A 13,101-nucleotide genomic window follows, 5' to 3' on the forward strand; every position below is an offset into this window, starting at 1 on the left:
CACCGGCCGCAGTGCTGACCAGCAGGACGGTCCACAGGAGCGACGGCACCCACCGGGGCCGCTGCAGCGAAGAAGTCATCCCTGGGCCAGCCGAGAAGCAGCAGAGCAAAGAAATACGGAAAGTAAACACGGGCGGAGAGGTACGGCCGGGAGGCTGGTCCTCGCTCTCGTCTGACTTGTCCGGCCCGTAGGTATTACAGTGCAGTTTGAAAGGACAAATGGCAGATGAGAGGACCTAGCTGCAGAGCTTTCATTCCGCTGCAGAAATTCCCTTCATTTCTCTCCCTCGCGGCTGGAGAGGTTCATTCGCCTAGGACGGGGTGCCTCGGCCACCCAAACTGAAGGCATGTCCGTGTGGAGAAGCAGGGAGAAAGAAAGCCCAGCAGTTATTTCCCTCGTAGTTTCACGATGTCAAAAAAATATCCAGGTCTGGGAGAAAACATATCCAGGGTGCAGGGGGGTGGAGAGCGGGGATTCGATGGCGGGGCTGAGGATCAGAACAAGTTCCCGACCGCCGCGAAGGGCGAAGCCGGGCGGGCGGCGGCGGCGCCCGGCCGCACGAGTCGCATCGCCCGTGGCTCCGGGAGGGCAGGATTCCTTTTTAAGTTTCGCTTCGGTGCTTCCTTCACTCGGATTTCGAGAACAACAAACCCCGTTCCTCGACTGAATCGAAAAAGGTGCCTGCCTCCATGGACAAACCCACACAGCCTTCAAGCCTTCGCCGAACAATCCTGCGAGGTTCTGCCAGGGCCCGGCCGGAGGGCTGAGGGGCAGTAGGAAGCGGGGGAGGGGAAGGGTCAGCAGGCAGGGCCCCGAGCTCCCCGAGACGGCGGGCGGAGAGGAGGTGCGGGGAGCTGCCCTTTCCAGCCCTCCCGGATTCGCTCCTCTCTCTCTCTCTCTTTTTTATTGCGGCCGCTCGATCTTGCCTGAGGTAAATTCCACGAAGAAAAGCCTCGTCTTCTCCCGTCAATGGCTCCTGTGAGCGAATCACAACCCCCACCCCCGAGGAAGCCGCTGCCGCTGCCGCCGCCGCCGCCGCCGCCTCGTTCTCCCGCAGCTCTGGGCCCCGGGCGGAGCTCGGGCGTCGCGGGCCGAGGGCGGGGGGCGGCGGGAGGGCGGAGGTAGGTGGCTGGCTGAGGAGGGGGGTGGGCGACGGGGCGGCGAGACACCCCGCACCCCTCCGGGAAGCACTTCCAGTGGCTCCGAGCAGACCAGACACAAAGGGGGGAGTCGCCGCAGCTGCCAGTCTGCGGCGCTCCCGGTCACCGGAGTCGCCCCGCCTCCACCGCCGCCTCCGCCTCCTCCTCAGTCTCCGGCTCTTCCCGGCCCTGTCTGTCTCGGGCCTGTGGTGCAGCGCGGGCGGCGGCGGCGGCGGCGGCAGTGGCGACGGCGCGAGGAAGCCCGCACTGCGCCTGCGCGCTCGCGGCCCCGCCCGGCCCCGCCCCTCGCTCTCGGGCTAGCTGAGAAGGACTCCGCGGCCCTCGCGTAGCGTGTCTCTCCTGGGCCGCCGAGGGCAGGGTGGGGCCGGCAGCCCGCAGTGGGCAGCAATGGCCTTTCTCCGTCATACACGTAAACCTTCCATACGTGCACTCCCGGGATCTGTGTATGTGTTTAAGAGAGAGCGGCCACATCTTTTGTCCAGCCTTGGCAAACTCCTCTGAGCTGGGTGATGTAGCCGCGGACTGAGGTGTCGCGGTCTCCTCCGGGACTCCTGGCGTAAAGCCTTGAGGGGCGGAACTGCCCTCGTTGTTTCTTGGGGCCGGAGCCTACCTCTCCGTATCCCAAAGAATCCAGAAGAACCCTCCTTTCCCAGAACTGTAGACCTTGGCCTCCTCGGGCTCCCCTCACTGACTCAAACAAAAGCCGGAACTGGAAACACCAGCCTAAATGGATATTTTTGCTCTTATCGGTGTACTGCTTCTCTCAAGCGCCCATTACCGTAGCCCTTCTTAGCTGACAGAAATATTGGACATTTGAAAGGATGCGAAGTCAGAAAGAAAACTCTTTTTTAAATTCCATACATTGTCCCGCTGTGTATGCGTCTCTGTCTTTGCCGCGCGGTTTCCACTTCGAGGGTGGGCCTTTATACACAAAGGCTGTGGGCCTTAGGGGCTTTTTAGGACATGTGAAAGGAAAATTGCGGTGAGGAGTTGCTGCCCCAGAGCAAAGAATGACACGCACCCAAGGAAATGAAAAGGTCCTGTTGGTACCAAAGCTTCCTGGAAAGGATCTGTTTAGTCGGTTTTTCGAATTGCAAAAAACCCAAGCAACCAGGATAGGAGAAGGAATTCCTCCCCCACCCCCACCCCCGGCCCTGCAGGCTTTGCACACCTCCTGCGGGATCAGGTCGACTTGGGTGGGATTTTGCTGGGGAAAAGGGGAGAAAGTGACGTGCGTGGCGCCATGATCGGAAGTCTGTGTTTAATTCTTAACTGCCAGGTGGAAAAATTGCGTGGGAGGGCGATCTTCGAGGTGAAGTCTAGCCTTCCTTCTAATAAGAACAGTTATTCTGAAGGCTGGTTTGGCTGGTCTTTCATTGTGGGTAAGGTCAGTTCCAAAGACACATTCATACAAACACTCCTGAAGTCATACCCTTTATTTTCGTATCCAAGTCCCCTTTTATCTCTTTATCTGAACTTGATGTAAATAAACCTCCACATTCCTTAAACTAGTTGCTGTTATCATACTAAATATCTAGTATAATTACAGGTTTTGATAATACCAACCCAGGATTCTCAGACTCTTTTTAGTGGAAATATTTTTGTACTGTTTACCCTTCAGGCAGAAAGAAATATTTCTATATAGTAAAATCCCTTAAAAAGAAAAAAATTAGGGGCGCCTGGGTGGCTCAGTCATTAAGCGTCTGCCTTCGGATCAGGTCATGATCCCAGGGTCCTGGGATGGAGCCCCACATTGGGCTCCCTGCTGCTCAGGAAGCCTGCTTCTCCCTCTCCCACTCCCCCTGCTTGTGTTCCCTCTCTCGCTGTGTCTCTGTCAAATAAATAAATAAAATCTTTTTAAAAAAAGAAAGAAATTAGAAGGAGCTTTGATTCATACTTTATTACTATATTTTCTTTGCCCAAAAGGCCTAAAATAAGAAACTGGTATTGTTTTGCCATTTGACTTTCAAGACATAAGATCCAGCACTCAGAGAAATGGGATTTTAGTAAGTTAGAGATGCAGAAAGTTTATTAATTAGCAATATACTGTTCTTTCTCAAATTGGGATTAAGTACTTGGTTATTCTATTTTTATTTGCATAAAAATTTTCCTAAGAAACATTAAGTACCCTTATACATATTATAAATGTATGGTAAAATATATATAAAAAAGAAGAAGAAAGGAGCCTAGGAAATTCACATGAAAAAAATATATGCCACTGACTTGGTAGGAATAATTAGTAGACAACTAGATAGGCAACCCTTTTCCCTTTTCTGTTGCTCCTTGTAATACCTCAGTTGGGACATGGCTTTTCACTCACTATGAGAAAGACCATCAGAGAAGAACTAGAACTGGGCCATCAATATGTCCACGAAGACCAGACAGACAATACAATCAAGCTCAAGTGAAAACAAAGGATTGGCAGGGCAGGCAAGGTTTGTATCTGTGCTAGTCAGGATAGGCTAGATTGTAACAAACATCTCAGCAGCTTATAGCAACAAAAGTTTATTTCTCACACATGTTACATGTTTGATACAGGTCATCAGGAAGCCTATTACAAGTAGGATTCATTGGGAAACAGACCCTGAAACTGAAATTTGCATTCAGGAAGTTATTGGGTAGTCCTCTCAAGAACAACCTTTGGAGACTGAGGGTCACAAAATCACTGGAAAAGGAGAACTTGAACTACAACACAGTTGCAACTGAGGTTTCAGCCAGTCTGCAGGGAGCTTGGAGCTGGGATGGTCCTTCAGCATTGTCCTAAATTGGGACAGGAGGCCCGATCATTATACCCTCCCACCAACCTGTCATTGGATATGGACTGCACCCAGGGAAGGAAGGTGACCCTTGGATGAGAGGACTCTCTTTAGCCAAGACCAACCCTCAGAGGGGAACCCAGCTGAGGGGAGAGGTTGTGCTTTAGTCCTAAAGGGTGGATCTGGGGAGCTCAGGACAATATCCATTACATGGATTCTGCTCATTTTAGTCACTGAGGTAACCAGATTTTGGAGGCTTCACTGAGATACATGCTTTCAAGATTCCTACAGTTAGGGGAGCACCTGGCTGGCTCAGTCGGTAGATCATGTGACTCCTGATCTTGGGGTCTTGAGTTCAAGCCCCATGTTAGGTGTAGAGCCTCCTTAAAAAAAAAAAAAAAAAAAGAGAGAGAGAGAGAGAGAGAAGATTGCTACAGTAAGGCTCATAAAATTTATTTACTAGTACTGCAGTGTTTTTGCTCTAACCATTAAAGTGCTTCCACTCAGAAGCAATACACATCACCTCCAATCACATTTTATTGGCCAAAGTCATCTGGCCAAACCTAACTTCAAGAGAAATGTAATACTATACCATGTTACTAGAAGAAGAACATAAAATTTGATAACAGCCTTATTACCACCATCATGTGCAAGGGGGAAATAATCATCAGTACTCTAATCACCAAAAGCCCAAGTAGGGTAGGAGGGTTTTCTAACATAAGGGGAAAACTCTGGCATAAGAAATCAAGAAACGAAGGGAGCAACACAGAAATCCAAAGGGACCAACAGTGTCTGCAAGACTGATGGATCTTCACTCTGTATTATGGCTCCTCATGGATTATAGCTTTTCTCTGAGATAGAAGACTTGTAAAAGGAAAGCTCTGGTTTTAGGAGGGGTCTGGGGAAACTAAGCAAATTATTAGGACAAGCATTAGAATGACATAGGCAGAATCCCTATTATATGAATAAGGACAAATAGGAGTTACCTAAGCTCAGAGATACTGAATATTTCTAAGAACAAACTTTATCATTATAAAGGGATGCTGTCAAAGAAAAATAGAAGAAAAACTCTTAACTCTAGAAGAAAAATAATACAGATGCCCAGAAGTTAGCTCTGGGACACACTACAGGGTCAAAATAATGAAAGGCAACTTGAAGCTGCTTAAAAACTTCAGGACTTAATCTTTAGGACTAAACTGAGGAATGGGACATGGCATAGTCTCCTTTTGGAAGATTAAGGTGTAGTTGTGGGGAGAGGGGAAAACCCAATTGTGCAGTAAAAGAAAAATGAGATTGGAGATTGACAATTGCCCCCCCTTGATAATCTCTGGACCTAAAACAACTTTAAATTTCTCCCTTTCTAAAATAAGAAAAGCTTAGGGGCACCTTGTGGCACAGTCAGTTGGGTGTTCTGCTCAGGTCATGATCTCAAGGTCATGAGATCCAGCCCCCTGTCGGACTCTGTGCTCAGCGCAGAGTCTGCTTGGGATTCTCTCTCCCTCTGCACCCTGGCCCCCTAAAATAAATAAATAAATCTTTAAAAAAGGAAAAAAAAATAAAATAAGAAAAGCATAGGGGTGCCTGGGTGGCTTAGTCGTTAAGCATCTGCCTTCGGCTCAGGTCATGATCCCAGGGTCCTGGGATGGAACCCCACATCGGGCTCCCTGCTCAGCAGGAGGCCTGCTTCTCCCTCTCTCACTCTCCCTGCTGGTGTTCCCTCTCTCGCTGTGTCTCTCTCTGTCAAATAAATAAATAAAATCTTTAAAAAAAAATAAAAGCTTAAAAATAATAATAATAAAGCTTTGCTTTTGGAACCTAGATCTATTGTCCCATTTCTTTCCTTCTCCTTTTGTCTAACTTTTGAAATTTTAGTTAGCCCAGCATCTGGAGTCACCCTTTCCTTTCCTTCCATTTAGAACAAAATAAAATCATCTGAGCTTCCTATCCTGAGTAAATAACAGCAAGAGAACAAGCTTCTCCCCAGGCATTGAAAGATCCCAGAGGAAGACCTATATTTTCCACAAGTTTACCTGATTTGCTCTGGACTTCTCTACTGATATCTTGTAAGAGCTTTTCCTTCCTGATGCCAGACACTGAGCTCTGACACTCTTTATTTTCGAAGCTACCCTAAAATATGGTAAAATTTTTACTAAGACTTAGACTTTGGAAGAAGCAGGAGGAGGAGGAAAAATATAGTTGACACTTGAACAATGCAGGAGTTAGGGGCACCAATCTCCATGCAATTGAAAATTCACATATAACTTTTTTTTTTGCATGTAACTTTTGACTCCCCCCCCAAACTTAAATACTAATAGCCTACTGTTTAACTAGAAGCCTTATCGATACCATAAACAGTCAATTAACACATATTTTGTATGATATATGTATTATATACTTATTCTCACAGTAAAATAAGCTAGAGAAAAGAAAATGTTATTAAAAAAATCACAAGAGGGCGCCTGGGTAGCTCAGTCAGTTGGGTGTCTGCCTTTGGCTTGGGTCATGATCCCAGGATCCTGGGATCAAGCCCCACGGTGGGCTCTCTGCTCAGAGGGGAGGCTGCTTCTCCCTCTCCCACTCCCCCTGCTTGTGTTCCCTCGCTGTGTCTCTCTCTGTCAAATAAATAAAATCTTAAAAAAAAAGAAAAGAAAATCACAAGGAAGATGGGGTCCCTGGCTGCTCAGTTGGTAGAGCCTGTGATTCTAGATCTCCAGATCATGAGTTTGAGCCCCACATTGGGCATAGAGCTTACTTTAAAAAGAAAAACAAACAAACACACAAACAAAAACTAGGTGTGCTTGGCTGGCTCAGTCAGTAGAGCATGTGACTCTTGATCTCAAACCCCATGTTGAGTACAGAGATTATTTTAAAAATAAAATATTTAAAAATAATAATAAAATAAAATAAAATATTTTTAAAAATCATAAGGAAGAGAAAATACATTTACAGTACTATATGTAGTTATAAAAAAAATTTGTGTGTAAGTGGACTCACATAGTTCAAACCCATATTGTTCAAGGGCCAACTATGTAACATAGTAAAGGAAATCTTAAAGCAAGATTATCAGATATCACTGCTCCCAGAAGTCTTTGAGCCACATATATACCTGCTCAATAGATTCCCTGCCCCTTGCCCAACTCTGAAAGTAGTATTCCTTACATTGTGGCCACTAGCCATGTTCCTAGAATCCAGTCCTGTCCTCTCCCCCCATCCAGCTGAAATTCATCCATTCCTCCATCCATCTTTTTATTCATTTATATAACCAACAGATGTGTATTGAACTATGTGCCAGTCACTATCCTAGGTATATTGATACAGCAAGGAAGAAGACAGCCAAGTTCCTTCCTCTCATCCTCTCATAATATTTACCTGTATTCATTTTTGATGCTGTTTAACAAATTACCAACACTTAGCAGCTCAAAACCACCCATATTTACTATCTCACAGTTTCCATACATCAGGAGTCCAGACACGGTTTAGCAGGGTCCTCTGCTCAGGTTCTCACAAGGTTGCAATCAAGGTGTCAGCCAGGTGGCACTCTCATCTGGAGGGCTGACTGAGGAAGAATCTCCTTGTAAGCTCATTCAGGTGCCAGGGTCTGTTCTCAGCTCCTAGAGGCTCCTAAAGTTCCTTGCCATGTGACCCTCTCCATAGGTATTCTCATAACCTAGTAGCTTAGTCAAAGAACAGAGAGAGTCTCTCTTACTCCAGTATGTTAAGACAGAATTTTATATAATCATAGGAGTGGCATCCCGTCACCTTTTCCATATTTAGTTGGTTAGAAGCAAGTCACAGTTTTGACCCACACTCAAGAAGGGATTTTCAAAGGGTATAGATAATTGGGGATCACCAAGTGATCACCACATTACCTTTTAGAAAGAGAGACAGTATGAGAGGGACAGATGTTCTACCTTAAAAGGACTTATCAGATAAGCCCTATTTGGGTAGGTACCACTTGACCCCTGAGGTATCACTTGATCTCTGCTAGGCAGAGATCTGGTAGAAGAGTCTTTTTGGCTTAGGAAACAAGCAAAGGCCTTGAACTGGTTAGAACAATCTTGGTATATTTGAGGAATAAAAAGAAGGCCAGTTTTTACACCTGAAACTAATGTAACATTATGTGTCAACTCTATCTAGATTAAAAAAAATAATTTAGGGGCGCCTGGGTGGCTCAGTCGTTAAGTGTCTGCCTTTGGCTCAGGTCATGATCCCAGCGTCCTGGGATCCAGCCCCACATCGGGCTCCCGGCTCCATGGGAAGCCTGCTTCTCCCTCTCCTACTCCTCCTGCTTGTGTTCCCTCTCTCGCTGTGTCTCTCTCTGTCAAATAAATAAATAAAATCTTTAAAAATAATAATAATAATTTACAAATATTTTTTTCCAATTGAAATGAGAAAGAAAAAAGAAAAGGAGGCCAGGTTATTGGAGCATGGGAGATGAAGTTAGAGAGATAGGCATGTGCCATGTCATACAAGGCTAGTAGGTAATAATAAGGGTGTGGATCATTTGCCTATTTGCTCTCAGTTCATTACCTTCCCTTTTCTTCTTTGTTCAGGGACTGACTCCTACAAACTTAATTTTCAAGACTCCCTTGTCCACTGGCTTCCAGTTAGCTTCAGCCTATGGGAGGTACAAGGTTAAGTTAAAACTGCTTAGAATGACACAAGGCTCCCTCTCACTCATTCTTCTGTTCAACAAATAATTATTTTCTATTGTGCTCCAGGCTCTATTACTAGGCTACTGTGGATACAATAAGCAAAACAATCAGTCTCTGCTCTTGCAGAGCTCTGTGATACCAAAGAAGTTACACTTCCTCAAAAACACATGCCTTTGTGCTTGCTGTTTTATTTGCCAAGAATGCACTTTGCCCTTCTGACTATCTCCTTAATTTTTGTTCACCACACAACACCCAGCTCAAATAGTACTACCTCTAAGAAGATTCCCCTGATCCCACAGCCAAACAGAATTAATTATCCCCTTTTTTCATTACTTTTTTTTTTTTTAATAAGCTCTAGGCCCAACATGGGGCTTGAACTCACAACCCTGGAGATCAAGAGTCACAGGCTCTACAGACTGAGCCAGCCAGGTGCCCCTTCTTAGCATTACTTCTATACCTTTTATAAGCTTCTAATATTGTGCTTGTCAAGCTGCATTTTGATTACTTGCTTTTGTTTTCTCCCCTACTAGATTAAAAAGAGGGATGATCTCTTATTTATCACTCTATCCCCAGCAATAAGCACGGTAACTAGTGTATAACAGGTCCTCAATAAAGACTGTTGAACTGAATTGGAATTGCACTGCCCTTATGACAGGGTGAATAGGGATGGTGCTGAGATCTTGGAATTCCTACAATCTATAAATCTTCCATTTGACCTAGGAATAGGGTAGTTAGGATAACAACTGATCAGGCGCCTGTGTGGCTCAGTCTTTAAGCGCCTGCCTTTGGCTCAGGTCATGATCCCAGGGTCCTGGGATCGAGCCCCGCCTCCGGCTCCCTGCTCAGTGGGAAGCCTGCTTCTCCCTCTCCCACTCCCCCTGCTTGTGTTCCCTCTCTTACTGTCTCTCTCTGTCAAATAAATAAAATTTTTTAAAAAAAAAGGATAACAACTGATCTTCATGAACACCGTCATCTTGCCTCTGGCTATATAAAGGATACTTTCATGTTTCGTTCTACACTAAAATAGGCTTTTTCAAATTAGGATCACTATTTAAGTCATGTTATTACATAGACAGTATTAATTCTTCAGACCTAAGTTTAAGAAAGCAGGAAGTGACATGGCAAACATTCACTAACTTAGATTAAGTCGAGGGAAAGAGCACCTGAATCAATGAGTCAATGAGATCTGACTCATGGGATATATAAATATTTTATTTAAAGAAACCAGCGTGTCAAAGTAATAATGAGTTAAACTTATATGAGTCTTTTTTTAAAGATTTTATTTATGTATTTCTCAGAGAAAGAGAGAGATTAAGAGAGAGAGAAAGCACAAGCAGGGGGAGCAGCAGGCAGAGGGAGAAGCAGGGTCCCCGCTGAGCAAGGAGCCTGATGCGGGGCTCGATCCCAGGACCCCGGGATCATGACCTGAGCCAAAGACAGACGCTCAACTGACTGAGCTACCCAGGAGTCCCAATCTTAATAATGAGTCTACAAAAGAGCATGAAATATTGGCCCACTTAAAATAAAAATGATGGGCACCTGTGTGGCCCAACTCTTGATTTTGGCTCAGGTCATAATTTCAGGATTGTGAGATCTAGCCCGGTGTCAGGCTCCATGCTGCATGGAGCCTGCTTAAGATTCTCTCTCTCCCTCTCCCTCTACCTTTCCTCCCCTCTCTAAAAAAATTTTAAAAGTTAAAAAAAAAAAGAAAAATGTTTCTTGGAATCTTATTCATGTTTTCAGTTGACTTGCTAATGAAATTTTTTTCATAGATAACATCAGGTCAGCCCCTGAAATTTGTTCATATTTTCAATACATTTATATTTATATAAATGTGTATTTTATAGGATTAGAATCTGAATTTATATTTATTTATAGTTTACATGATTACAATCTGAAAATAATTGGCTTTAAGATTTATGCTTTTGGGGGCGCCCGGGTGGCTCAGTTGGTTAAGCACCTAACTCTTTTTTGTTTTTTTAATATTTTATTTATTTATTTGACAGAGAGAGACACAGCGAGAGAGGGAACACAAGCAGGGGGGAGTGGGAGAGGGAGAAGCAGGATTTCTGCGGAGCAGGGAGCCTGATGCGGGGCTCGATCCCAGGACCCTGGGATCCTGACCTGAGCTGAAGGCAGACGCTTAACGACTGAGCCACCCAAGTGCCCCCTCTTTTTTTTTTTTTTAACATTTTATTTATTTTACTTGAGAGAGAGAGGGAGAGAGCACAAGCTGGGGGACCAGCAGAGGGAGAGGGGAAGCAGACTCCGCACTGAGCAGGGAACTGACGCAGGGCTCGATCCCAGGGCCCCAGGATCATGACCAGAGGTTGGGCTCTGCATTCAGCAGAGAGTCTGCTTGAGAGTCTCTCCCTCTGCCCCTCCCTCTGTGTGCACCCGCATGCTCTCTCTCTCTTTCTCAAATGAATTTTTAAAATCTTAAAAAAAAGATTTATGTTTTTATAGGATAAATTAGCTCAAATTCTTCACAAATATTATTCTAAGAATATCAATGAAATTCTAGGACTGTATCCTAAGAAAGTATTAAAAAAGGCAGACAGGGGGCTGCTTGGGTGGCTCAGTCAGGTGAGCATCTGACCCCTGATTTCAGTTTAGGTCATGATCTTAGAGTTGTGAGATCAAGCCCCATGTCCCCCCCCCCCCTCTGCCTCTCTTCACCCTGCACTCTTTCTCTCTCTCAAATAAATAAATAAATCTCAAAAAGAAAAAAGAAAAGGTAGACAAGGGGCGCCTGGCTAGCTCAGTCAGTAAAGCATGTGACTCTTGATCTCTGGATTGTGAGTTCAAGCCCCACATTGGGTGTAGAGATTACTTAAATAAAAATTTTTGAAAAATAAAATAAAATCTTTAAAAATTTTTTTTTAAAGTTACAGAAGTTACAGGATAGTTACTGAGCATAAATAAAGTTTTATATTAAGCTACAGAAGTTACAGGATATTTATTGAGCATAATCTAACCTATATAGAGTAATATAATATGTGTTACTTTCAACAGATAAAGTACCTAAATAACAGGCAATAGCAGTGTAAGACTACTATAATGTCAGTGCATTTTTACAAAACCAGGACATGATTCACAAATAAGAATTATGAAGGAGAATAGCTAAGTATTTTTTTTTAATTACAGAAACAAATCAAACCACTGGACATACCATTAAATAATACAAAGATTCAAGGGGATCAACATAAGGGTCTGGAGCATCTGAACTTAGCCATGGGTAACAATGTACACAGACACAAAGGAAATTACAAGACTGACCATTGGAAGAAAATTATTTTTTTTTAAGTTTTATTTATTTAAGTAATCTCTATACCCAATGTTGGGCTCAAACTCATGACCCCGAGATCAAGATTTGCATGTACCTCTTACTCAGCCAGCCAGGCACCCCTGGAAGAAAATTATTTGAGCTCTCTCCTTTTCTCCACCACTGTGGTGTGTGTGTGGTTGACTGTTCCTTACCATGTCTTCTCACAAGACTTTCGGGATCAAGCAATTCTTGGCCAAGAAACAAAAGCAGAATCATCCTACTCCCCAGTGGATTCAGATGAAAACCGGTAATAAAATCTGGTACAACTCTAAGAGGACACATTGGAGAAGAACTAAGCTGGGTCTCTAAGGAATCACATTGAGTTGGCACACATATTTATGTTGCATGAAAGTCACTTGCTCGTAACATATCATTCTGCAAACATCACTACTACCTGAATAATAGACAGGTTGGATTGGGAAAATGATTCTTCTCTGTTACTATGCTTCTGCACCAGTAGGTTGGCTCAGTAATAAATATGAGATCTTTTGTTTGAAAAAAAAGAGAGAAGTATTGAAACTACAGTGGTTAAAAGAATCAAAGTGGGTAATGGAAGAATTTAAATATGGAGTTTTTCAGTAGTTCTACATTTTTAGGATTTGGTTAATTCTATACAGTAAGAAAACCATATCAAGTTATCAAGTCATTGGATCAATTCAAGGAATACCTTTTATTTTTTAACCCATGCAGAATGGCAATATTCAACATCCACAGAGTATCTTCTTATGTCAGTAAATCATCTAAATTGTTAAACGAAACAATTAGATGTAGTGTTCCTAAAGCTTTGGTTGTTTTGTTTTGTTTTAAGTAATCTCTACACCCAACATGGGGCTCAAACTCAGAACCCCAAGATCAAGAGTCACATGCTCTACAGACTGAGCCAGCCAGGTGCCCCTAACACTTTGGTTTTAGATCTGCTATTGATTCTACTTCTATGGTTCTGTGACTTCGAACAAATCATTTCATTTCTCTAGGCCTCAGTTCCTCATCTGTAAGATAAGTTTGGACTAGCTATCCCTGTTTCTTTTCAGCTTTAAAACCCTATCAATTTGGGGCGTCTGGGTGGCTCAGTCGTTGGGCGTCTGCCTTCAGCTCGGGTCATGATCCCAGGGTCCTGGGATCGAGCCCCACATCGGGCTCCCTGCTCCGTGGAAAGCCTGCTTCTCCCTCTCCCACTCCCCCTGCTTGTGTTCCCTCTCGCT

The 13,101-nt window shown here is 44.2% G+C and overlaps 2 protein-coding genes and 1 long non-coding RNA gene across 3 annotated transcripts in view; 2 read left to right on the forward strand and 1 right to left on the reverse strand.

Annotated features, from left to right (window-relative positions):
- Nucleotides 1–1,319, reverse strand: part of BMPR2 (bone morphogenetic protein receptor type 2) — a 197,208-nt gene extending 195,889 nt beyond the window's left edge. Inside the window, exon 1 of the mRNA XM_081815269.1 lies at nucleotides 4–1,319. Within this exon, the coding sequence (XP_081671395.1) occupies nucleotides 4–79 (76 nt within the window). The 5' untranslated portion in view covers nucleotides 80–1,319. The remainder of the gene's footprint in view (nucleotides 1–3) is intronic.
- LOC145720742 (uncharacterized) overlaps nucleotides 1–13,101 on the forward strand; it is a 440,998-nt gene that overhangs the window by 388,368 nt on the left and 39,529 nt on the right. The gene's annotated exons all lie outside the window — the stretch shown is intronic.
- LOC115941367 (large ribosomal subunit protein eL39-like) lies at nucleotides 12,053–12,208 on the forward strand. The gene has a single exon (XM_031029459.1). It carries the CDS (start codon nucleotides 12,053–12,055, stop codon nucleotides 12,206–12,208), a length of 156 nt encoding a protein of 51 aa, XP_030885319.1.

Source organism: Leptonychotes weddellii, chromosome 3 (genome assembly GCF_054177405.1).
Source record: "Leptonychotes weddellii isolate Sample4059 chromosome 3, ASM5417740v2, whole genome shotgun sequence".
NCBI lineage: Eukaryota > Metazoa > Chordata > Mammalia > Carnivora > Phocidae > Leptonychotes > Leptonychotes weddellii.

What these genes read in the sequence shown, in the direction of transcription:
- LOC115941367 (XM_031029459.1), top strand. Translation starts at nt 12,053, where the DNA reads ATGTCTTCTCACAAGACTTTCGGGATCAAGCAATTCTTGGCCAAGAAA.